Source organism: Oncorhynchus clarkii, chromosome 29, assembly GCF_045791955.1.
Source record: "Oncorhynchus clarkii lewisi isolate Uvic-CL-2024 chromosome 29, UVic_Ocla_1.0, whole genome shotgun sequence".
Lineage (NCBI taxonomy): Eukaryota > Metazoa > Chordata > Actinopteri > Salmoniformes > Salmonidae > Oncorhynchus > Oncorhynchus clarkii.
Window position 1 is genome coordinate 23,785,432 of NC_092175.1, and position 23,003 is coordinate 23,808,434.

At 43.1% G+C, this 23,003-nt stretch overlaps 1 protein-coding gene across 1 annotated transcript; it reads right to left on the reverse strand.

Moving 5' to 3' along the window:
* Positions 1 to 3,834: 3,834 nt before the first annotated feature.
* Positions 3,835 to 22,181, reverse strand: LOC139388359 (MAM domain containing 4). Its single transcript, XM_071134978.1, has 29 exons — positions 22,030 to 22,181; positions 21,341 to 21,433; positions 20,882 to 21,043; positions 19,211 to 19,336; positions 18,827 to 19,063; positions 17,101 to 17,226; positions 16,863 to 17,021; positions 16,661 to 16,764; positions 16,048 to 16,203; positions 15,766 to 15,856; positions 15,475 to 15,591; positions 10,689 to 10,775; positions 10,363 to 10,500; positions 10,088 to 10,227; positions 9,852 to 9,960; positions 9,604 to 9,708; positions 9,268 to 9,402; positions 8,966 to 9,093; positions 8,587 to 8,800; positions 7,835 to 7,972; positions 7,178 to 7,305; positions 6,842 to 6,932; positions 6,604 to 6,753; positions 6,268 to 6,393; positions 5,981 to 6,105; positions 5,356 to 5,461; positions 5,057 to 5,262; positions 4,858 to 4,932; positions 3,835 to 4,755 (listed from the first exon to the last, which is right to left on the reverse strand). The coding sequence occupies exons 1-29, from the start codon at positions 22,082 to 22,084 to the stop codon at positions 4,720 to 4,722; spliced, it is 3,663 nt and encodes a 1,220-aa protein (XP_070991079.1). The 5' UTR covers positions 22,085 to 22,181; the 3' UTR covers positions 3,835 to 4,719.
* Between the last annotated feature and the right edge of the window lie 822 nt (positions 22,182 to 23,003).

The window sequence follows — 23,003 nt, forward strand, 5'->3', positions numbered from 1 at the left end:
TATGTAAGTCTTATGATGTACATTTAACTTTGAGTTGACAACATCCTTTAGTATTTCACAGGTCCACATCTGTGAAAAAATAAACTGAAGAGAAGCAAAAGCACCGACCAACTCAAATTCACAATGTGATCCTATATGCAAACACCAACAACAATTTCAAATTCTGTTTCATTTGTTGACATCCTACACATGTTAACCCCTAAATGAACACAAAACCCTCTTACAAAAATACAACCAGATTTCGACAAGCATGGACCTTTGAACCAGGAAGACTGCGGCAGCCAAATGCTTCCTTCCCATGAAAAATAAAACATGAGCACCCACCTGTGCTATCGCAGGCGGGCCATCTGCTGAGAGAGGACTAGTGCTGTTTAGTGATCCATGCATTGTAAGCAGCTCAGTGCACAAGAGCACACATTACAGGCCAGTACGGAGGACGGCTCCTTATGAAACGCACCTACTTTCCACTAGGCTGGCTTTCCTGAGACTGACACGGTCTTCTAATGACACGGACTACTGATCTGACATTGGGGGACTGGCCACAAGACAGAAGGGGTGGGTATTTCTGAGTCTGATGTGGCACAATGCTCAACGTCTGCTGACAAAGTCAACGACTACAGGAGGGAGAGATCGGGTGTCTCTCTCGTGTATAATCAGATAATATACTGAGATTGGGAGAGGTGCTATGTAAGCCTAAACTGTATGAGTCATCTTTTGAAAAGTAGGTATGAAGCCACTGAATCCTTCCTCCAATTTTATAAGAAAAAGATGCAAATAAAGTTCTAATTGTTTCAAAGGGAATGCTATGTTTTGCAGGCCATTACCAAAATTGACATGTAACATTATCTCCGATCAAGTCTCTTATTCTTTTGTATTCGATACAACAGTCCAATATTGTGCTATAACACAACATATTTGATATATACTGAACAAAAATATTAACGCAACATGTAAAGTGTTGGTGCCATGTTTCATGAGCTGAAATAAATTATCCCAGAAATGTTCCATACACAATTATTATTTTTTCTTTCAAATGTTGTGCACAAATGTGTTTAAATCCCTGCTAGTGAATATTTCTCATTTGGCCAGATAATCCATCCACCTGACAGGTGAGGCATATCAAGAAGCTAATTAAACAGCATTATCATTACACAGGTGCACCTTGTGCTGTGGACAATAATGGGCTACTTTAAAATGTGCAGTTTTGTCACACAACACAATGCCACAGATGTCTCAAGTTTTTAGGGATAGCGCAATTGGCATGCTAACTGCATGAGTGTCCAACAGAGCTGTTGCCAGAAAATGTCATGTTCATTTCTATACCATATATGGCTTCCAATATCATTTTAGAGAGTTTGGCAGTACGTCCAACTGGCCTCAATCGCAGACCACGTGTATGGCATCATGTGGGTGAGCGGTTTGCTGATGTCAATGTTGTGAACAGTGAGTGCCCCATGGTGGTGATGGGGTTATGGTATGGGCAGGGATAAGCTATGGAAAACAAAAAAATTGCATTTTATCGATGGTAATTTGAATGCACAGAGATACCATAGAGATCCTGAAGCCCATTGTTGTGCCATTCATCTGCCTCCATCACCTCATGTTTCAGCATGATAATGCATAGCACCATGTCACAAGAATCTGTACACAATTCCTGGAAGCTGAAAATGTCCCAGTTCTTCTATGGCCTGCATACTCACCAGACATGTCACCAATTGAGCATGTTTGGGATGCTCCGGATGTACAATAGCGTGTTCCTGTTCCCACCAATATCCAGCAACTTCGCACAGCCATTGAATAGGAGAGGGACAACATTCCACAGGCCACAATCAACTCAATGAGAAGGAGATGTGTCACGCTGCATGAGGCAAATGGTGGTCACACCAGATACTGACTGGTTTTCTGATTCACACCCCTACCTTTTAAAAAAAAGGTATCTGTGACCAAAATATGCATATCTGTATTCCCAGTCAAATCTATAGACTAGGGCCTAATTAATTTATTTCAATAGGCTGATTTCCTTAAATGAAGTGCAACTCAGTAAAGTCTCGGAAATTGTTGCATGTTGCATTATTATTTTGTTCAGTATACTGGCTGCTCCATCACAGACAGTCTTTCAACGGTTCATTTCAGAAGTGTGTGTTAATACAAACGTTATTAGAGCCACATCCACAGTAAACACACCTGGTGGTCTCTACATTGGTGGGAAACATGACAAACATGTATTTTTCTCTTTGAGAAAGAATTAAGTGTCTAAATGAAAAGGACACTTAAACTTCCTGGATGGATCTGATGGAATATATAGCATTCTTTTGGAAGTGTGGTCTAAAAGACAGATCCTGAAGGGAGGCTAACAGCTGATTTGGAATACAAACATCACCAAATAACATGATAACATAGGACTATGACCATATAGATTAACAAATAAATAGACAAAATTCCCACACATCCACAGACATTTCCTCATGTTGTACTGCTCTCCGGAGTTTAGACTCGTAGCTGTGTTGACCAAATCCCCATGGGCAATGTGCTGCTCAATCACAGCAAAGAGATGCTGCAGCAGATCAAGCTCTTCAAACCTGTCAAAGTTCCAAGTTCAAGACAAGAAGAGGTCTTTCAGTCCAACAATCCACTCTGGGGTTGTGGAATTGTCTGGAATTCTGCTCAACAGATGCTCTCTCCAGCTCAGGCCTTTCTGACAATTCGTCGCCCACTTTTCCCAGCAGCCCTCCTCCAGTCTCGTCCTCTCTCTGTCCTGCAAGGCTGGCTACTGACCCGCCAGCTGCTAGGGCAAACTCGGGCACTGAGGGGTAGAGAGGAGGGAGTAACAGTTGAATGAATAATGTATTTGTCATGCTGTATTGTAATAACTGCATAATAGCCTGTAATGATGAATATTAGTTATTCAAACACACAAAAAAGTTAATTATAATAGCCTTAGTCTACTACCATGGATGCATTTTGTTATTCATCCCATAATAGCATTCACATAGCCCTTACCTGGTACTCCACATCGGCCCGGCTCGTTTGCGGGGCTTGGCAGCTTGCCTCCGGTACTGCAACCAGCCGCAGACCAGCTCATGAGCGATCATCATATACAGCAGGAAGATGAGAACAGCGGGATCCATCCGAACGAACGGTAACGGGCTGCTGTGCAGGTATTCGAAGAGGACGGATGGCGCGAGTCTGGAAATGAGGTTGTCCAGGGAGCGGGAGCCAGAATTGGTTCGCGCGTGGTATACTCCGTTTATTCTCGAGAGCAATTAAGTAATTTGTCCTAATGGAATTGCAACCGAGATTTTCTCGAGTCCTGCTCCTTCCTAATTTGCGCCTAATAACCACCCACATCTATGGGTGTGTGCGCTGTCACTGTGTAGCCTACCCCACCCGTGCTAATCTCACTATAGACTAGGCTACAGCCGAAATGATGCCCCCCCCCCCCACCGATCAATACAGTGTGTACCCCAACCATCTTCGTACGAGTTGGTCATCTAATCGAAAACATGCTACTGTGCAAGTGACCATTATGCTTTTAATACTATTGATGCCACCGAAGAGGACAGGGGAGGATGTTGCCGTGGAGACATGGCGGTTGCTAGGGTGGGATGTCGTGTCGTGATTCCCTTGTCCATCTGTTTTTTTGATCAATCTCATTTGACCAGGGCAAAGCCTTCTGGACTCTTGATCAGGAAGCCAAGATAAATAACATGACAATTTACTTACCTTGTGATTACACATTAGACCCATAATTAGGCTACACATAGGTCTGACTGGTTTTAGTTTAATATATCTACCATGCATGTTACTTGTCACAAGATATATAATAGCCTCATAATCAAATAAATGATGATATTTATTGTAAAACTGAACTGAAGCAATATGGTGCATGACATTCTGATTTAATTAGTATTATTCATCATCACAAAACATACAACTAAGCTACATTTCAATAGCATTTTGCTTGGAAATACATGCTCATCATTATGTTTTCCTTTTAGTCTTTTATTTGCCCCAGAACATCAACACTGTATTTGGAAGCAAATTGCAACAAGGCACCTCTCTTTCACAGATTCTAATATAATGCATCACATCCCTCTCTCTGTCTTTGTCTCTCTTACTTGAAGTTGAACCAGCTGCCTTCTATGACAGTGTTTATAAACAGCTATATAGCATGGCTCTCATATCAATAAGCTATAAGTACAATTTAGCACTGTAGCCAACAGATAGGATTCTGCGACAGACATTTTTGTCAGTGTTCTTCATTTCTACTTCATCTAACTCATTATTAGTAGAATTACCATAGCAGAGCAGTGTCTGTCTTATCTCTGAGGACCGAAGGGGCAATTTCATGCTTTGGCAGCTAGAACTGCATACAGTGAGCCATCTCATCTCACTGACCTCCAACTATCCTGACAGTCCACCAGCAGAAGTCCCAGACTTCAGGACCCAGTCAGTCAAATCTGCAGCTGCTTCATTGATTGCAATGGTACATGGATGAGAGTGCGTGTGTTTGTGTGTAGGGTTTGTGAAGGTGTGCAGTGGATGCTATAGCCATTCACTCAAAGTTAACAAGTCAATGCTATCCTGATATCCAGGTGTGTGTGTGTGTGTGTGTGTGTGTGTGTGTGTGTGTCAGGTGCAAGACGACACAAGCAGTTCTTCTGCTGTGATATCGCCTTCATTTCACAAAGCCGCCACTAGGCAGCAGAGTCTCCCCTTCTACACCATCTCCTTCCTCACTAATTCTGAGGAATCCTGCAGACACACAAAAACAGATATTTGTAGGTTATTCACAGAGCACATTAGAATAAATAAGTCAACATAAGTTAATTGATTCTAAGTGGGACATGTACTTACAGAGACGCATACTTCATTAGTGAAGTCCCCCGCCATTGGTTGTGCCGGAACTGGAGACACGGTCATTCGGTCCTGCTGAAAATGGACAAAAGGAGAATGATAACAAATGTGCAAATATTTCATGTTAGAAACACCTTCTTGAGCCGTTCCTTGAACCGTTCTTGAATCAGGTGAAAAAACCCCAAGCCATAATACTCACTGTGGGGTGTGGGTCATACATGTCATTGGCAATGCCTTCGATAGCGGAAGGCGAAGCTGATTGTTCCACAGCTCCGCCAGTCATTGCCTTTGTTTTGTCCTGGGTGCGCAGGTAGTAGTACAGCAACACTCCCAGAGTGGCCAGCAGCAGCAGTACCACGATGATGGAAGCAACAATACCTCCTGCGTTGTCTGGTTCTGGTGTGGCTGTATTGGACATAAGGTGCTATTAGATAAGGGTTGCTCAGCCAGGCCTGGGGAGTGGCATGAGCCATGAAAAAGATAATGCTTGTGTCTTACTTGTTAGTGGGTCTTTTGCTTCACCGGCACAGTTGAATCCTATGTCATAGTCAATGTCATCCAGGGCCAAGACTCCAGCGTATCCTTTGAAACCCTCAAATATAATCTAGAAACACACATTCTCAATGAACAACAACCCTTCCTTGCAATAATACAATATGAGACAATATATACAGGTAACTGGCAAAATAAAGGAAACACCAAAATAAAGTGTCTTAATAGGCCGTTGGGCCACCACGAGCCCGAACAGCTCCAATGTGCCTTGGCATAGGAGGGATGCGACACGAGAAAATCCAGCATTTGGTGTTTTGTTGATGGCGGTGAAAAACGTCGTCTCAGGCGTCACTCCAGAATCTCCCCTAAGTGTTCAATTGGGTTCAAATCTTGTGACCGAGATGCACACGTACACGATCGCACACACACACTTTAAGCCCCCTATGCTCCGTTGAGACGCCCTCTTTCAAAGTCACCGAGATCTCTTCTTCTAGCCATGGTAGCCATAATAATGGGTAACTGGGCATTTTTATACATGACCTGAAGCATGATGGGATGTTAATTGCTTAATAAACTCAGGAACCACACCTGTGTTGTGTGTGTGTGTGTATGTGCTTGTGTGATGTCTGACCTGATACTCTTCAGCAGAAGTGATGTCAACATTGAAGCGTGACCAAACTGCTCCAACCTCTTCCACACTCAACATTTGTTCCAGGTTCCCTTCAGACTGCCTACACACCTTCAGATGACTACCATCTGCATGGACACAGTATGGAATATTACGGCATTAACAAACTGGCAACCAGGATCACCACCATCATGGTCGGCATCATCACATAGAAACAGACAGGTAAGGCAGGTTGTTTGATAGAGTTAAGACAGCAGTGGTAAAGTCCAGTGGTGTAGGTTGGGTCTTACGGGAGACTGGTTTGTACACCCAGAAGCGCAGGCAGGTGCCCATGGTGGAGGGCAGATGAGGACTCAGTAACCAGGCCTTGTATTTGGCTGTGTCCCTGGTGCTACTGGGGAGGAACAGGAAGTGACCTGCAGAATGGACACAAGGACAATAAGACTGGGACCATCAGAACATGGATTCTAATCTGGAAGAGTAGGATTTCAGAGGCCAATTTGATGCTTATGACGACTCTTATAATGCATTATAACTGCATCATACCTGCATCTTGTAAGTAAAGTGTGAGGATTAATCAAGACCGTAGCTTACAGTAAATGCATTTAAATGTGTCAGTGTGTCACCTCTCTCTGTCCCAAGGGTGTGGTCATGGGATGGGATGGGGTAGTGGGTCTCTGCCTCAGCACTGGTCAGCTCCCAGTCCAACTGGTCTAGCTCAGGGTTCTGAGTGTTGGTCCAGTCACACATTCCTATCTCCAGGTCACACTTAGTACCTGACAAACACACCAGCATGCATGTCACTAACACACACAATAAGAATAATTATCTCTCAGTGTGTTCGTGAGTGTGTAAAGTACTGACCAAGTGTTTGACAAGGATGGCTTGAGAAAATTACGTCATCAACTGAGACATGAGTGCCTTTGCCACCCGCTCCCTGCACCTCAAACTCCAACTGAAACACAAACAATTTTCAATTCAGTCATTTAGCAGACACTCTTATCCAGAGCGACATACAGAAGCAATTAGGGTTAAGTGCCTTGCACAAGGGTATATCGTCAGATTTTTCATCTAGTTAGCTCGGGGATTCAAACCAGCGACTTTTCGGCTACTGGCCCAACACTAGGCTGCTTACATCTGACCTTTCAGTGCTTGCAGTGTCTGACCAGTGGCTTGATCACATGACATCATGTACACTACCTGCCAGTCTGTGATGGTGCTGCTGATGTTGCCGTTGCCTTGGCGCCAGACATCTCCCTGGTCCAGGTTGTTGGAGAAGATCTTCACCCTATCTCCTTTCACTGGCTTCATGTACACAGTCAGCAAACCTAAAATAGATCACACACACACTAATGTTGGCGAACATATTTTTTTGTAGTATTTTTTACCCTTTTTTGTGATATCCAATTGGTAGTCACAGTCTTGTCCCATTTTTTTATTTTATTTTATTTTACCTTTATTTAACTAGGCAAGTCAGTTAAGAACAAATTCTTATTTTCAATGACGGCCTAGGAACAGTGGGTTAACTGCCTGTTCAGGGGCAGAACGACAGATTTGTACCTTGTCAGCTCGGGGGTTTGAACTTGCAACCTTCCGGTTACTAGTCCAACACTCTAACCACTAGGCTACCCTGCCGCCCCATTGCTGCAACTCCCGCTAGAGCGCGATGGGACAAGGACATCCCAGCTGGCCAAGCCCTCCCCTGACCCGGACGACGCCTGGCCAATTGTGTGTCGTCTGTAGTGACTCCTCAAGCATTTCGATGCCTTAGACCGCTGCGCCACTCTGGAGGCCCCAGCATGCAAAGTGTGACGTGTGATTGAGGGTGGGTATGTACTGTAAAAGGTATATACTCACCAGGATTCTCTCCCCCCATGTGGTACCAGAAGTGAACACACTCTGTTTGTGCCACGCCTACTCGCACAGGGGATCTAAGGGTGGCTACACTGCCCTGTGGTAGGATCTCCACATCACTGTCTGCCATCATGTAGTACCCTAAGGACCAACAATAGGATATGTTTAAGTAGATTCCATGTATCTTTGTATCTCTCACTACTTGTATTTCTGAGAGGTATTGACATGTTGAAAGCACTGAGCTGTCTGTTTAAACAACTAGCACACAGCTCAGACACCCATGCATACCCCACAAGACATGCCACCAGAGGGCTCTTCACACTCCCCAAGTCCAGAACAGACTATGGGAGATGCACAGTACTACATAGAGCCACGACTACATGGAACTCTATTCCACATCAGGTAACTGATGCAGCAGTAGAATCAGATTGAAAAAACAGATAAAAATACACCTTATGGAACAGTGGGGACTGTGAAGCAACACAAACATAGGCACAGACACATGCATACACACACATGATAACATACGCACTACACACACATACACATGGATTTTGTGTTGTAGATATGTAGTAGTGAAGTAGGGCCTTGAAGGCACACAGTGTGTTGTGAAATCTGTTATGAACGTATTGTAATGTTTTCAAAATTGTATAACTGCCTTAATTTTGCCAGACTCCAGGAAGAGTAACGGGATCCATAATAAATACAAAGTATGTCCTTTTGTCGTTCTATTTCTCTCTCTCTCCGTCTCTCACCCATCACTGTCTCCAGTGTGTGGTCTGTTTTTGGCCCAGTGTTGGAGGACTGCCAGTTAGTGTGGAGCCAGCTGGCAGTGCCAGCGCTGGTGTAGCCGCATTGCTGGCCTTCAAAGGAGCACTTATTGGGCACGGTGCATGGGCCGTTCACAAACGCCACGTCATCTAGTGCAACCCGCCCGTCAAAGCCGGAGCGCACTGCTTCAAATATCAGCTGTGTGTGTTTGTGAATCAGAGAGGAGGAAGGAGAGGGGAGCGGGGAGCAGGGGTGGAGATGGAAGTGTCATATCAATGTCAACATGAACAGACATATTCTATTTTTGTTATTATTATGTTTACGTGTAACTGGACCTGAATCGTGTATTGAACCCACTCATACCTGGAAGCTAGTTAGCTGCTCAGATACTGGACAGTGTCCCTCATGCCAGAAGTTGCCATGGGCACCGCTGCGGCTCCATAGCAGACTCTCACCGCCGTAGGCATCACGCATCTTAACACTGAGTGCACCTGAGAGGGATAGAGAGAGGGTGAGATGGAGGGGAGTTGAGAGAGAAGGAGTAAAAACATAGGAAGAGGATGTGAGAGGAAGAGAAGAGGGAGATAGAAATAGAATGTGAAAGTGGTGTTCATTGTGTTCAGGAGTGACTCTTCTGGAAGTCAAGGAGAGCCCTTCATCCTCACCTGTCTCAGGCCCGTAGAGCTTATAATAGAAGGACAGGCAGTGATGTCCGGGGGTGCCTGGCTGACGGTACGATAACAGACGGCCAGACACACCCCGTAACAAGGGGCTCCATACGTCTACAGCAAGGTTTTTACCTGTAATCAAAGGCAGGATTAATTAAGGCGTTATAGATCCCTAATGACTTAATGATCAGGTCCATTGGTTACATAGAGAGCAGAGAACACTTGGAGTAAAGCTACTATGTGAGAAGTACGACATGTTTAGAATGTAAAACTGGTATGTGGTTATGTGAACCTAGCTAACTATTCTATGCAGGTGTAAGGTCATGTTAGTACCGACGCCAATGGAATGGTCCATCCCTGTGAGCAGGCTCCAGTCAAAGTTGTCCGTTTGATCCTGGTACCAGCCACACAGTCCCTCTTCGAAGTTACATGACAGAGCTGTCCAGAAGAAACAAATCATATCAGCAGAAAATCAACAAAATAAAATGCTATATACTATACAGGATGTGTGTGACCATACTGAAATACTAAATGATCACAACAAAACAATATTTGTTCAAACTGAAACATAAATTGCTTACCTGTGGGAGAGGATGGGAAATACTGAGCGTGACAGTTGATGAAACGAACATCCTTCACAGATATTCTGGCACATGGGCACAACTTCCTAGCACGAGCCACAAATTCCATCTTGTAAAGAGAGGAGGAGTGAAAGAAAGAGTAACCACAGCATCAAAAAATGAATACAATTAATATGGTAGTAGATAATACAAGATAAACCAAACCAAACCATAAGCATGTCCTGAAGGTATCATACCTGGAAGCGGTGATCCCTGGCTCCGATGTACACCTGCGCCTGCTGGTACACCCCCTCTACAGATCCTGTTTTCCCACTGAACTCCCACAGCCTGGGCAGAATGCCCAACAGACTGTCAATCACCCGGATGGACAGCTCACCTAGGGGAGAAAACAGGGAACAAAGAGGCAGAGGTAAAGACAAGGAGCGGCAGATGTCCTGAACTGTAGGAGGGACATAGGTTTTGGTTAAGGGGATTGTTAGGGTTTTCTTGCAGGTGTCTGAGGCCGTGTTACCGGTGTGATTGCTCTTGCTGGTCAAGGAGTAGGAGAAGTTGAGGGTGCAGGCTGGCCCCGAGGGGCCCAGGAGAGGGGTGCGTGTCTGGGCCTCAGTTAACTGCTGCCCTGGGGCTTCAGCTAAAAACAGGTACTTGTCTGAGGGCAGAGAGAGAGATGGAGAGAGTTGGAGGTCTATCACTATACTGAAAAACAAACTAAACAAAATGTACAGCTGACCAGACATGGCCACTCATACCTTATAGTATCTTGATATGCACACAAGCATAACACACAGAAGCAAGTATGCACACGCATACGCACACACTCATCTGTCCAAAAGTTACCTTTGGGGGTGTCATTCAGCACCCACTGCTGGCTTCCAATGCTGCTGTCTGTCCATCCAGAGCTGCCCTTCTCATAGGAGAAGTCTCCTACACAAACACACACACTAAGAACATGCAGATTCACACCAAACATTTTTTGACAAATACAGTTGAAGTCGGAGGTTTACATACACTTAGGTTGGAGTCATTAAAACTTGTTTTTCAACCACTCTACAAATTTCTTGTTAACAAACTATAGTTTTGGCAAGTCGGTTAGAACATCTACTTTGTGCATGACAAGTAATTTTTCCAACAATTGTTTAGACAGATTATTTCACTTATAATTCACTGCATCACAATTCCACTGGGTCAGAAGTTTACATACACTAAGTTGACTGTGCCTTTAAACAGCTTGGAAAACTCCAGAAAATAATGTCATGGCTTTAGAAGCTTCTGATAGGCTAATTGACATCATTTGAGTCAATTGGAGGTGTACCTGTGGATGTGTTTCAAGGCCTACCTTCAAACTCTGTGCCTCTTTTGCTTAAAATCATGGGAAAATCAAAAGAAATCAGCAAAGACCTCAGAAAAACAATTGTAGACCTCCACAAGTCTGGTTCATCCTTGGGAGCAAATTCCAAATGCCTGAAGGTACCACGTTCATCTGTACAAACAATAGTACGCAAGTATATACACCACGGGACCACACAGCCGTCATACCGTTCAGGAAGGAGACCCGTTCGGTCTCCTAGAGATGAACATATTTTGGTGCGAAAACTGCAACTCAATCCCAGAACAACAGCAAAGGACCTTGTGAAGATGCTGGAGGAAACGGGTACAAAAGTATCTATATCCACAGTAAAACGAGTCCTATAATCGACATAACCTGAAAGGCCGCTCAGCAAGGAAGAAGCCACTGCTCCAAAACCGCCATAAAAAAGCCAGACTACGGTTTGCAACTGCACATGGGGACAAAGACTGTACTTTTTGGAGAAATGTCCTCTGGTCTGATGAAACAAAAATAGAACTGTTTGGCTATAATGACCATCATGAATAAACCAAGATGGCATAGCAGTCAGACGTCCTTTATCCTCTTTCTTTTCGTGTCCCGTGTATATATATATTTACATCTTTCTTCGTATATATCTTTTATATATTTTCTTTTTACAAAAACTCAACTTCAAAACACTCTCCTGCAACCCGCCAAGTATTATTTACCTCAAATCTGTAATCCACAATAGAAGCTAGCCAGAAGCTAACCGGAAGTTAGCAAGAAGCTAACCAGAAGCTAGCAAGAAGCTAGCCAGTTTACTGGCTAACGTTATTATTCAGCTAACTACGGTTTGGACACTGTGCTAACAACCCTCCAGATGAGTTTCAATGCCATACAACTCTCCTTCCGTGGCCTCCAATTGCTCTTAAATACAAGTAGAACTAAATGCATGCTCTTCAACCGATCGCTGCCTGCACCTGCCTGCCCGTCCAACATCACTACTCTGGACGGTTCTGACTTAGAATATGTGGACTACAAATACCTAGGTGTCTGGTTAGACTGTAAACTCTCCTTCCAGACCCATATCAAACATCTCCAATAAATCTAGAATTGGTTTCCTATTTCGAAACAAAGCATCCTTCACTCATGCTGCCAAACATACCCTTGTAAAACTGACCATCCTGCCGATCCTCGACTTCGGCGATGTCATTTACAAAATAACCTCCAATACCCTAGTCAATAAATTGGATGCAGTCTATCACAGTGCCATCTGTTTTGTCACCAAAGCCCCATATACTACCCAACACTGCGACCTGTACGCTCTCGTTGGCTGGCCCTCGCTTCATACTCGTCGCCAAACCCACAGGCTCCAGGTCATCAACAAGACCGTGCTAGGTAAAGTCCCCCCTTATCTCAGCTCACTGGTCACCATAGCAGCACCCGCATGTAGCACGCGCTCCAGCAGGTATATCTCTCTGGTCACCTCCAAAACCAATTCTTCCTTTGGCCGCCTCTCCTTCCAGTTCTCTGCTGCCAATGACTGGAACAAACTACTAAAATCTCTGAAACTGGAAACACTTACAGTGCCTTGCGAAAGTATTCGGCCCCCTTGAACTTTGCGACCTTTTGCCACATTTCAGGCTTCAAACATAAAGATATAAAACTGTATTTTTTTGTGAAGAATCAACAACAAGTGGGACACAATCATGAAGTGGAACGACATTTATTGGATATTTCAAACTTTTTTAACAAATCAAAAAATTAAAAATTGGGCGTGCAAAATTATTCAGCCCCTTTACTTTCAGTGCAGCAAACTCTCTCCAGAAGTTCAGTGAGGATCTCTGAATGATCCAATGTTGACCTAAATGACTAATGATGATAAATACAATCCACCTGTGTGTAATCAAGTATCCGGAAAAATGCACCTGCACTGTGATAGTCTCAGAGGTCCGTTAAAAGCGCAGAGAGCATCATGAAGAACAAGGAACACACCAGGCAGGTCCGAGATACTGTTGTGAAGAAGTTTAAAGCCGGATTTGGATACAAAAAGATTTCCCAAGCTTTAAACATCCCAAGGAGCACTGTGCAAGCGATAATATTGAAATGGAAGGAGTATCAGACCACTGCAAATCTACCAAGACCTGGCCGTCCCTCTAAACTTTCAGCTCATACAAGGAGAAGACTGATCAGAGATGCAGCCAAGAGGCCCATGATCACTCTGGATGAACTGCAGAGATCTACAGCTGAGGTGGGAGACTCTGTCCATAGGACAACAATCAGTCGTATATTGCACAAATCTGGCCTTTATGGAAGAGTGGCAAGAAGAAAGCCATTTCTTAAAGATATCCATAAAAAGTGTCATTTAAAGTTTGCCACAAGCCACCTGGGAGACACACCAAACATGTGGAAGAAGGTGCTCTGGTCAGATGAAACCAAAATTGAACTTTTTGGCAACAATGCAAAACGTTATGTTTGGCGTAAAAGCAACACAGCTGAACACACCATCCCCACTGTCAAACATGGTGGTGGCAGCATCATGGTTTGGGCCTGCTTTTCTTCAGCAGGGACAGGGAAGATGGTTAAAATTGATGGGAAGATGGATGGAGCCAAATACAGGACCATTCTGGAAGAAAACCTGATGGAGTCTGCAAAAGACCTGAGACTGGGACGGAGATTTGTCTTCCAACAAGACAATGATCAAAAACATAAAGCAAAATCTACAATGGAATGGTTCAAAAATAAACATATCCAGGTGTTAGAATGGCCAAGTCAAAGTCCAGACCTGAATCCAAACGAGAATCTGTGGAAAGAACTGAAAACTGCTGTTCACAAATGCTCTCCATCCAACCTCACTGAGCTCGAGCTGTTTTGCAAGGAGGAATGGGAAAAAATTTCAGTCTCTCGATGTGCAAAACTGATAGAGACATACCCCAAGTGACTTACAGCTGTAATCGCAGCAAAAGGTGGCGCTACAAAGTATTAACTTAAGGGGGCTGAATAATTTTGCACGCCCAATTTTTCAGTTTTTGATTTGTTAAAAAAGTTTGAAATATTCAATAAATGTCGTTCCACTTCATGATTGTGTCCCACTTGTTGTTGATTCTTCACAAAAAAATACAGTTTTATATCTTTATGTTTGAAGCCTGAAATGTGGCAAAAGGTCGCAAAGTTCAAGGGGGCAGAATACTTTCGCAAGGCACTGTATCTCCCTCACTAGCTTAAGCACCAGCTGTCAGAGCAGCTCACACATCACTGCACCTGTACATTGCCCATCTATAACTTAGCCAAAACAACTACCTCTCCCCCTACTGTATTTATTTATTTTGCTCCTTTGCACCCCATTATTTCTCTCTCTACCTTGCACATTCTTCCACTGCAAATCTCCCATTCCAGTGTTTTACTTGCTATATTGTATTTACTTCACCACCATGGCCTTTTTTTGCCTTACCTCCCTTATCTCACCTCATTTACTCACATTGTATATAGACTTGTTTTTCTACTGTATTATTGACTGTATGTTTGTTTTACTCCATGTGTAACTTTGTGTTGTTGTATGTGTCGAACTGCTTTGCTTTATCTTGGCCAGTTCGCAATTGTAAATGAGAACTTGTTGTATCATGTTGTGGGGGTGCTTTGCTGCAGGAGGGATATGCGCACTGCACAAAATAGATGGCTTCATAAGGAAGGAAAATTATGTGGATATATTGAAGCAACATCTCAAGACATCAGTCAGGAAGTTAAAGCTTGGTCGCAATGAGTCTTCCAAATGGACAATGACCCCAAGCATTCTTCCAAAGTTGTGGCAAAATGGCTTAAGGACAACAAAGTCAAGATATTGGAGTGGCCATCACAAAGCCTTGACCTCAATCCCATAGAAAATGTGTGAGCAGAACTGAAAAAGCTTGTGCGAGCAAGGAGGCCTACAAACCTGACTCGGTTACACAAGCTCTGTCAGGAGGAATGGGCCAAAATTCACCCAACTTATTGTGGGAAGCTTGTGGAAGGCTACCTGAAATGTTTGACCCAAGTTAAACAATTGAAAGGCAATGCTACCAAATACTAATTGAGTGTATATAAACTTCTGACCCATTGGGAATGTGATGAAACAAATAAAAGCTGAAATAAATAATTCTCTCTACTATTATTCTGACATTTCACATTCTTAAAATAAAGTGGGATTTTTACTAGGATTAAAATGTCAGGAATTGTGAAAAACTGAGTTTAAATGTATTTGGCGAAGGTGTTGTAAATTTCCGACTTCAACTGTATAATACACCTACAATAATACATACATCGTAAACGCAGAGTACTCACCGCACTTGGCCTCGTCATCTTTATCCTCACAGTCTTCACGAAAGTCACAGATCTTACTGGTATCGCTAGTGCAAGGATGCCCAGGAGGTTTGGGGAAATTTGCTAATGTAAAATTTTCTGCAAGAGGAAAGGTGGAAAGGGGACAGAGTAAGTGGCGTAAATTGATGTAGTATACATGCTATGTTATGCTCATATTGCACTGTGCTGTTGGTTTACATTATTAGTAGTTCAGTTCTGTATACATTGTGTGATTCAGAAGATACCTTCCTTGTATGTGTTTATTTGGTTCACCTTTAGAGAGACGGCAGTTAGGAGACATCATAATGCTATCTATAGCAACCCCTCCATACTCCTTGTCTCGGATCGCAGCCACAAACACAAGCTAAGACAGATGAATGTCATTAAAAGGAGAAAGAGAGCAATATGCAAATGAAAAGGTGGTCAGTATTCAACAGGCTTTTATAACAATACTGTCCCTCATACAATGTAAAGCTCTTTGATTATCTGGAAAACCATCTGAAACAGATGTCCACGCTTTGATTATGTCCACAAAGCCCTATCCAGTCCACTCACTTGGAAGCTGGTGTTGCTAATGATCTCCACCTCAGCCTTGACCCAGAGGTCCCCTAGGGCACCCCCCCTCTGCCACACCGGGTAGATCTCAGTGTCTGCCACCAGCACAGACAGGCCTCCAGACCTTGGCCCAAACTGGTGGCTGTACATCACCATCTACAGGGCAGACATGATGTTTATTTAGGTGTTTTTGCTCACATTAAAGACAAGTATCTATACAGACTGTAGTACATTAGTAATAAAAGTGAACATAATGATTGATTCAACTATTGTTACCTTGACTGAGAGGTTAGCAATATGATGACTGTCAAGAGTGATGATATAGTGTGTGATAGTGTGTGTATGTGTGATGTGCGTTTGGTAGCCTTACACCAGTAATATAAATGTTGCTGGTTTGAATCCCTGAGTCTACAGGGTGAAAAATCAGCCGATGTGCTCTTGAGCAAGGCACTTATCCCTAATTGTTCCTGTAAGTCGCTCTGGAGAAGAGCGTCTGCTAAATGGCAAAAAATGTTACATGTAAATGTGCGTATAAAGTTCAAAAGACTGGCCTGCCAAGGTAGAAGCCATGTGTGTGTGTGTGGAGACAGCATTATTGTGCCTTAGTGCATACCTTGCAAGGATGTGTGCTATTGGTTGGTTCCAGTAGAGGGCTTTGAAAGGATGTCCAATCAGATTTGAGCCCGCCTTCAGGTACAGTGACATACAGGAAGTGACCTTCAGGGCAATAACACAAGTTGAAGACATCTCACTGAGGAAAAAAATCAGGACAGAACAAGTATTACTATGTTTCTATAATGTCATTGAGCTTGTACCCGATGCAGTATTGTCGGAATGGTCTCTACCAGGTCCTTTAAAAGGGTCTGTTGTGGAGATATTGGCTTGACTGGTCCTTGTCCACTTCAGACTAGTGGAGAGAGTCCTCAGGTCCCAGTTACACACTCCTTCCTCAAAGTCACAGCCCCAGTAGCCTCCTAAACACACAAAGCCATACAGAGTTCATAAAAATAGTGGAACAGGGTTAAAATAAGGATGAAATAAGGTGACTCTCACCACAATTCTGCTCATCAGTTTTGTCACCACAGTCATCAGTGCCGTCACAGACCTGACGCTGCTCCACACAGCCCTCCCTGTTACACTGCAGTAACCCTGCAGCACACGACTCCCCTGGGACTGGCACTGAGAACAAAGAGAGAGGTAGAGGTGGAGAGAAAGAGAGAAAAGAGAGAGAAAGAGTTAAAAGAGTAATCTCTCTTAACTCAAAGTGATGTTAAAACCTTTTTGGGATAGGGGGCAGCATTTTCACTTTTGGATGAATAGCGTGCCCAGAGTGAACTGCCTCCTAATCTGTCTCAGATGCTAATATATGCATATTAGTATTAGTATTGGATATAAAACACTCTGAAGTTTCTAAAACTGTTTGAATGATGTCTGTGAGTATAACAGAACTCATATGGCAGGAGAAAACCTGAGAAAAATCCAACCAGGAAGTAGGACATCTGACGTTTGTAGTTTTTCAATGCTTGACCTACCGAGTACACATTGAGATATGGATGAGGTTGCACTTCCTAGGGCTTCCACTAGATGTCAACTGTCTTTTGAAACTTGAATGAGGATTCTACTATGAAGTAGGGGCTCATGAGACCTCTTTGAGTCAGTGGTCTGGCAGAGAGCCTTGCTCTCATGACGCACACTCCCGACAGAGTTACCTCGCATTCCAGTGCTTTTTCTGAAGACAAAGAAATTCTCCGGTTGGAACATTATGGATGTTTTATGTTAAAAACATCCTAACGATTGATTCCATACATCGTTTGACATGTTTCTAAAGGACAGTAATGGAACTTTGAGTTTATGTCTGGATGAAATGCTTGTGCCTCATGAAGATGGATTACTGGGCTGAACACGCTAACAACAAGTGGCTATTTGGACATAAATGATGGAACTTTATGGAACAAATCAGTCATTGATTGTGGAACTGGGATTCCTGGAAGTACATTCTGATGAAGATCATCAAAGGTAAGTGAATATTTATGGTGTTGTTTCTAACTTTGTTGATTCCAAAATGGCGGCTATTCCTCTGGCTGTTTTGAGTGCCGTTCTCAGATTATGCTTTTTCCGTAAAGTTTTTTTTAAATCTGACACAGCAGTTGCATTAAGGATAAGTCTATCTTTAATTCTGTGAATAACACTAGTATCTTTTATCAATGTTTATTATTAGTATTTCTGCAAAATCCCCAGATATTTTGGAATCAAAACATTACTGCACGTAAGGCGCCAATGTAAACTGAGATTTTTGGATATAAATATGCACATTATCAAACAAAACATACATGTATTGTGTAACATGATGTCATATGAGTGTCATCTGACGAAGATCATCAAAGGTTAGTGATTCATTTTATCTCTATTTCTTCTTTTTGTGACTCCAATCTTTGGCTGGGAAAATGGCTGTGTTTTTTCAACTTGGTGGTGATCTAACATAATCATATGTTGTGCTTTAGCTGTAAAGCATTTTTTGAAACAGGACACGATGGGTAGATTAACAAGATGTTTATCTTTCATTTGCTATATTGGGCTTGTTAATGTGTGAAAGTTACATATTTCAAAAAAATATTTTTGAATTTCGCTCGCTGACCTTTTCAGGGGAATGTTGTTGAGGTGTTCCGCTAGCGGAACCCCTGCGCTAGAAAGGTTAACACACTGACACAGAATAACAGATCTGAGGAAGAGTGCATAAAGAAACAGAGGAATCAAAAGACAGAAAAAGAGCGAGACTCACAAGGCAGGGCACAGTCGAAGAACTGCAGCTGGTCTATAGCCACGTCTCCGCGGCGCCCCTCGGTGCGTTGGGAGTGGAGGCGGATCTGGAAGGTGGTGGGGATGCGTCCCAGGAAGACGGTTGCCTCCCTCCAGCCACGCACGCTGGTGCTCTCAGGACGCCACACCACTGCCTGCTGGGTGCTGTCCTCCCTATACACAGATGCCCACAGTGGGGCAGGCCCCATTCCTGTGAACCCTGATAATAGTATAAAGGTTAGATTTTGGGGGAATTTACCTCATTCTACACAGTGGCTAACCCCTGTGTTTCCCATGCTAAAATTGATCAGAAGAACTAGCTAAATATTACTGTAAAACCCTTGATTTTGTAATGCTATTGTGTTACCTGGGTCCCAGAGGAAGTATCTGAGGTGCATTCGGCATGAGGGAGAAGACTGTTTCATCATTGGAGATGCCATCACTGCAGTGCTGGGAGAATGTGCCTTCACTTCGGTCACTCCCATAAACCAACCTGAAAAAATAAAACACGCAGTCATTGTATAATCTCCCACACACAAATAGCCCCATTCACCAAAGCCCCATATACTACCCACCACTCTCGTTGGCTGGCCCGCACTTCATATACGTCGCCAAACCCACTGGCTCCAGGTCATCTATGTCTTTGCTAGGAAACGCTCTGCCTTATCTCAGCTCACTGGTCACTATAGCAGCACCCACCCGTAGCACGCGCTACGGGTGTGTGCACGCACAGGTATATTTCACTGGTCACCCCCAAAGCCTATTCCTACTTTGGCCGCCTTTCCTTACAGTTCTCTGCTGCCAATGACTGGAACGAATTGCAAAAATCACTGAAGCTGGAGACACTCATATCTCCCTCACTAACTTTAAGCATGAGCTATCAGAGCAGCTCACAGATCACTGCATCTGTACATAGCCCATCCAACTACCTGATAAAATAATGTATATGTTGAAAGATAATGATAAATTGATTCCATTCTGAAACCTTATAACTGTATGAAATTGATTAGAATCATAAAATTATAATCTGATGATGTGTGTAGTTTTAGTCAGAATTAGGTTAAACAATGTATCTGTATAGTGGAAAAACACAGACTGTCTGAACAAGGCGTAGTTTAGTGTTTGAACTTGTATGTGTGTGCCGAAGAAAAAAACAGAACAGTTAAACTGTGTTTGGACCGACCTGGCTAGGCCTCTGAGGAACCTATGATAGCATAGGGAGTACTTCTCAAGGTTTCCCTAATCTCGGGGGAATGGAACTGTCGGCTGGGCAGTGATACACAGTGGTGAGAACTATGGAGAAGTTTAAAACTCCCCTACTGCTTGTGTGGAAGTATGTGCGCAGCTATAAAATGGATGTCTTTGTATAATGGACTTTAGTACAGTTTATTCAAAGAACGTTCTATCTTTTTGCATAAGCTGAGCTTTTGATTAATTATTATTAAACCCATTGTTTTACAGATCTCAGGGATTGGTCAGAGCTATATATTGTCAGTTATTATCATTGGGATTGAAAATTCTCGTGACACTACCTCATCCCCATATTGTTATATATTTATTTTAAAAAATACTCCTTTGCACCCCAGTATCTCTACTTGCACATTCATCTTCTGCACATCCATCACTCCAGTGTTTAATTGCTAGATTGTAATTACTTCGCCACTACAGCCGGTTTATTGCCTTACCTCATTTGCACACACTGTATACAGATTTCTTTCCTATTGTGTTATTGACTGTACGTTTGTTTATTCCATGTGTGACTCTGTTGTTGTTGTTTGTGTCGCACTGCTTTGCTTTATCTTGTCCAGGTCGCAGTTGTAAATGAGAACTTGTTTTCAACTGGCCTACCTGGTTAAATAAAAAAATAAAATAAAAAATAGATGTGAATTACATTTTTTAGTAGTGTGTGATACAAATCTTCTTAGCCCTGTGTTTTAGTGTTTTTAAAATTAGTGTACATTCACTGGGAGAGCAGGAGTGTGAGTATCTGAGTGCACCGAGTCCCTATCTGTGTGTTGTAGTACTGTCGAGAGTGTACCTGTGGCTGTCCCAATGGTGAAGTCTGAGGAGGGTCCGCTGTCTGGCAGTGTGTCCCCTCTCTGACGCCTCTCCCAGGAGTAGGCCTTCTCCAAGGACTGGTCCTGCCAGCCACACACGTCTGGGTCCTCAAAGTCACACACAAAGTCCATCCCTCTGTAGCCTTGGGTTTCACACCAACACGCACGATACAGACAGGCAGACAGATAGGCAAGCAGACAGACAGGCATCACTTAAAATCAAAAGCTTGTATTGCAATGTGTTTGTCTGAGGGAGCTGCAGTGTGTGTTCTTGGAAATTGGTTTTTCTTCCTTTTTCCATCCCGTTCTAGTGATATAACATAACGTTTGGTAAATGTCAGAGCTGCATGATTGGTGTTCAGTGGCAAATGGGCACAGTCACTGGAGCGCAGGTACTAGAATTGATTTGTACGGCTCAGTCAGAGCAGAGGGAGTCTTACCACAGCCGTTTTCATCGATGCAGTCTGTACAGTCACAAACAAAGTCACACTTCAGCTCTGGGGTCTGGCATGCAAGTGTCTGTGAGCCAATCGCTGCAAAACAACAGACTCATCATTGACTTTGACAATAATCTCAATCTACAGTACAGTAGGAGAGTGATTTAAGCAAAAAAAACTAAAACTGTCTTTTTTAAGTGGCCAATTGCATAAATGCCCCAGTAGGATCTTCCATTCTCGGACCCGAGTGAGTACGTGCAATAATTACCCGGGCAGTAACTAACCCCTTAATTCCCCTCTTATCAGAACCCATTATAATCAACGTTTTATGAGGCTGCTAATGTTAGCAGGCTCAAAGGCCATACAGTGCAGTAATCTGGGAAATGTTCAATCCAAGGTCCCTGACAGCAGCTATTACAGAATCCATGTCACAAGAGTCCATAAAGTAACACTGTAAATAATAAACAACCATTTTTGTGGTAGCAGTAACTTCCAAAGCCACAGCACCTAGGTTCATCATGCACCTGTGATCTACACAGCCTATTTCAAGTCAAAAACAAAAACGATATTGCACTTCCTTGATAACTGTGAATTTAAAAAATGTCCTTGTTGCTGACACGAACAGTGAGTTCAGTAAACACTAGCCTACGTTTAGCAAAGTATTGCATGAAGACTAGTGTCAATGTTCTTACCCCAGAGAAACGTCAGCAGTAAAACCAGTGCTGAAATCCCTCTGTTAAATCCCATGTTACCCTTCTCTTTCTGCTGGAGCTGTGGACGTCTGAACACCACCTGGCACCTACTAGACTGTGATAACAGCCACTGTCTGCCTCTGACCTCCTCTGATCTGCTGATAGATAACAGGTAGACTTTACATCCACCTGCATCGGTCAGAGCCGTCGGTCGTAAAACAGCACATTCCATCTTTAAAGGTACTTTACTGAATAGAGGACTAAATATTGTGGCTGCAAGCATTCATCAAAGGTCCTGAATTCCTCTTCATGGCAGAGCTGCAGTGCTCAGTATCATGTAGAAACCTGACTTCTACATGCTCAGAGCCAAGGCACTGAATAGTGATAGGATACTAATTTGCAATGTATACCTTTATGAAGGTACCAACTTGTGATATGGATACTTTAAATTCACTATAGATACATCATTTAATTGGCAGTAGCACATACTGACAGCAAGGTATATTTTAGGTACATGATTGAGTGTAGATTTGCAGTATACAGTGATGTAATGGTAAAAACAATAGGTGGGTAAACTGATTGTGGTGTAAAAAGTAACACTCCCTATACTTTCATGTAAACTGCATTTACCCTCCACTATACCACTGTGCCTGTATGGCAACATCGGAAGTTAACACATTTCAGATCAATGAGTTCATCTGACCTTATCTGATATCCACATTTATAAATCACTCATGTAGCAGTTGCTCAGCAATTTGAGGTTTAGTGGCTCCCAAAACCATATGAACTTCCTGTAGTTAGCTACACAGTGAGATAAAAGTAAAGAGAAACGTAATGACAGATGCGTTTTTTTTCTGTTATAAAACCAGGAGTGCACTATTTGAAAGATGGAGTGTTATATTTCCCCTATGTTGAACCACATTGCTCAACACGATAATGGTTTTATGACTACATGACCGGAGATGGAATTTCAT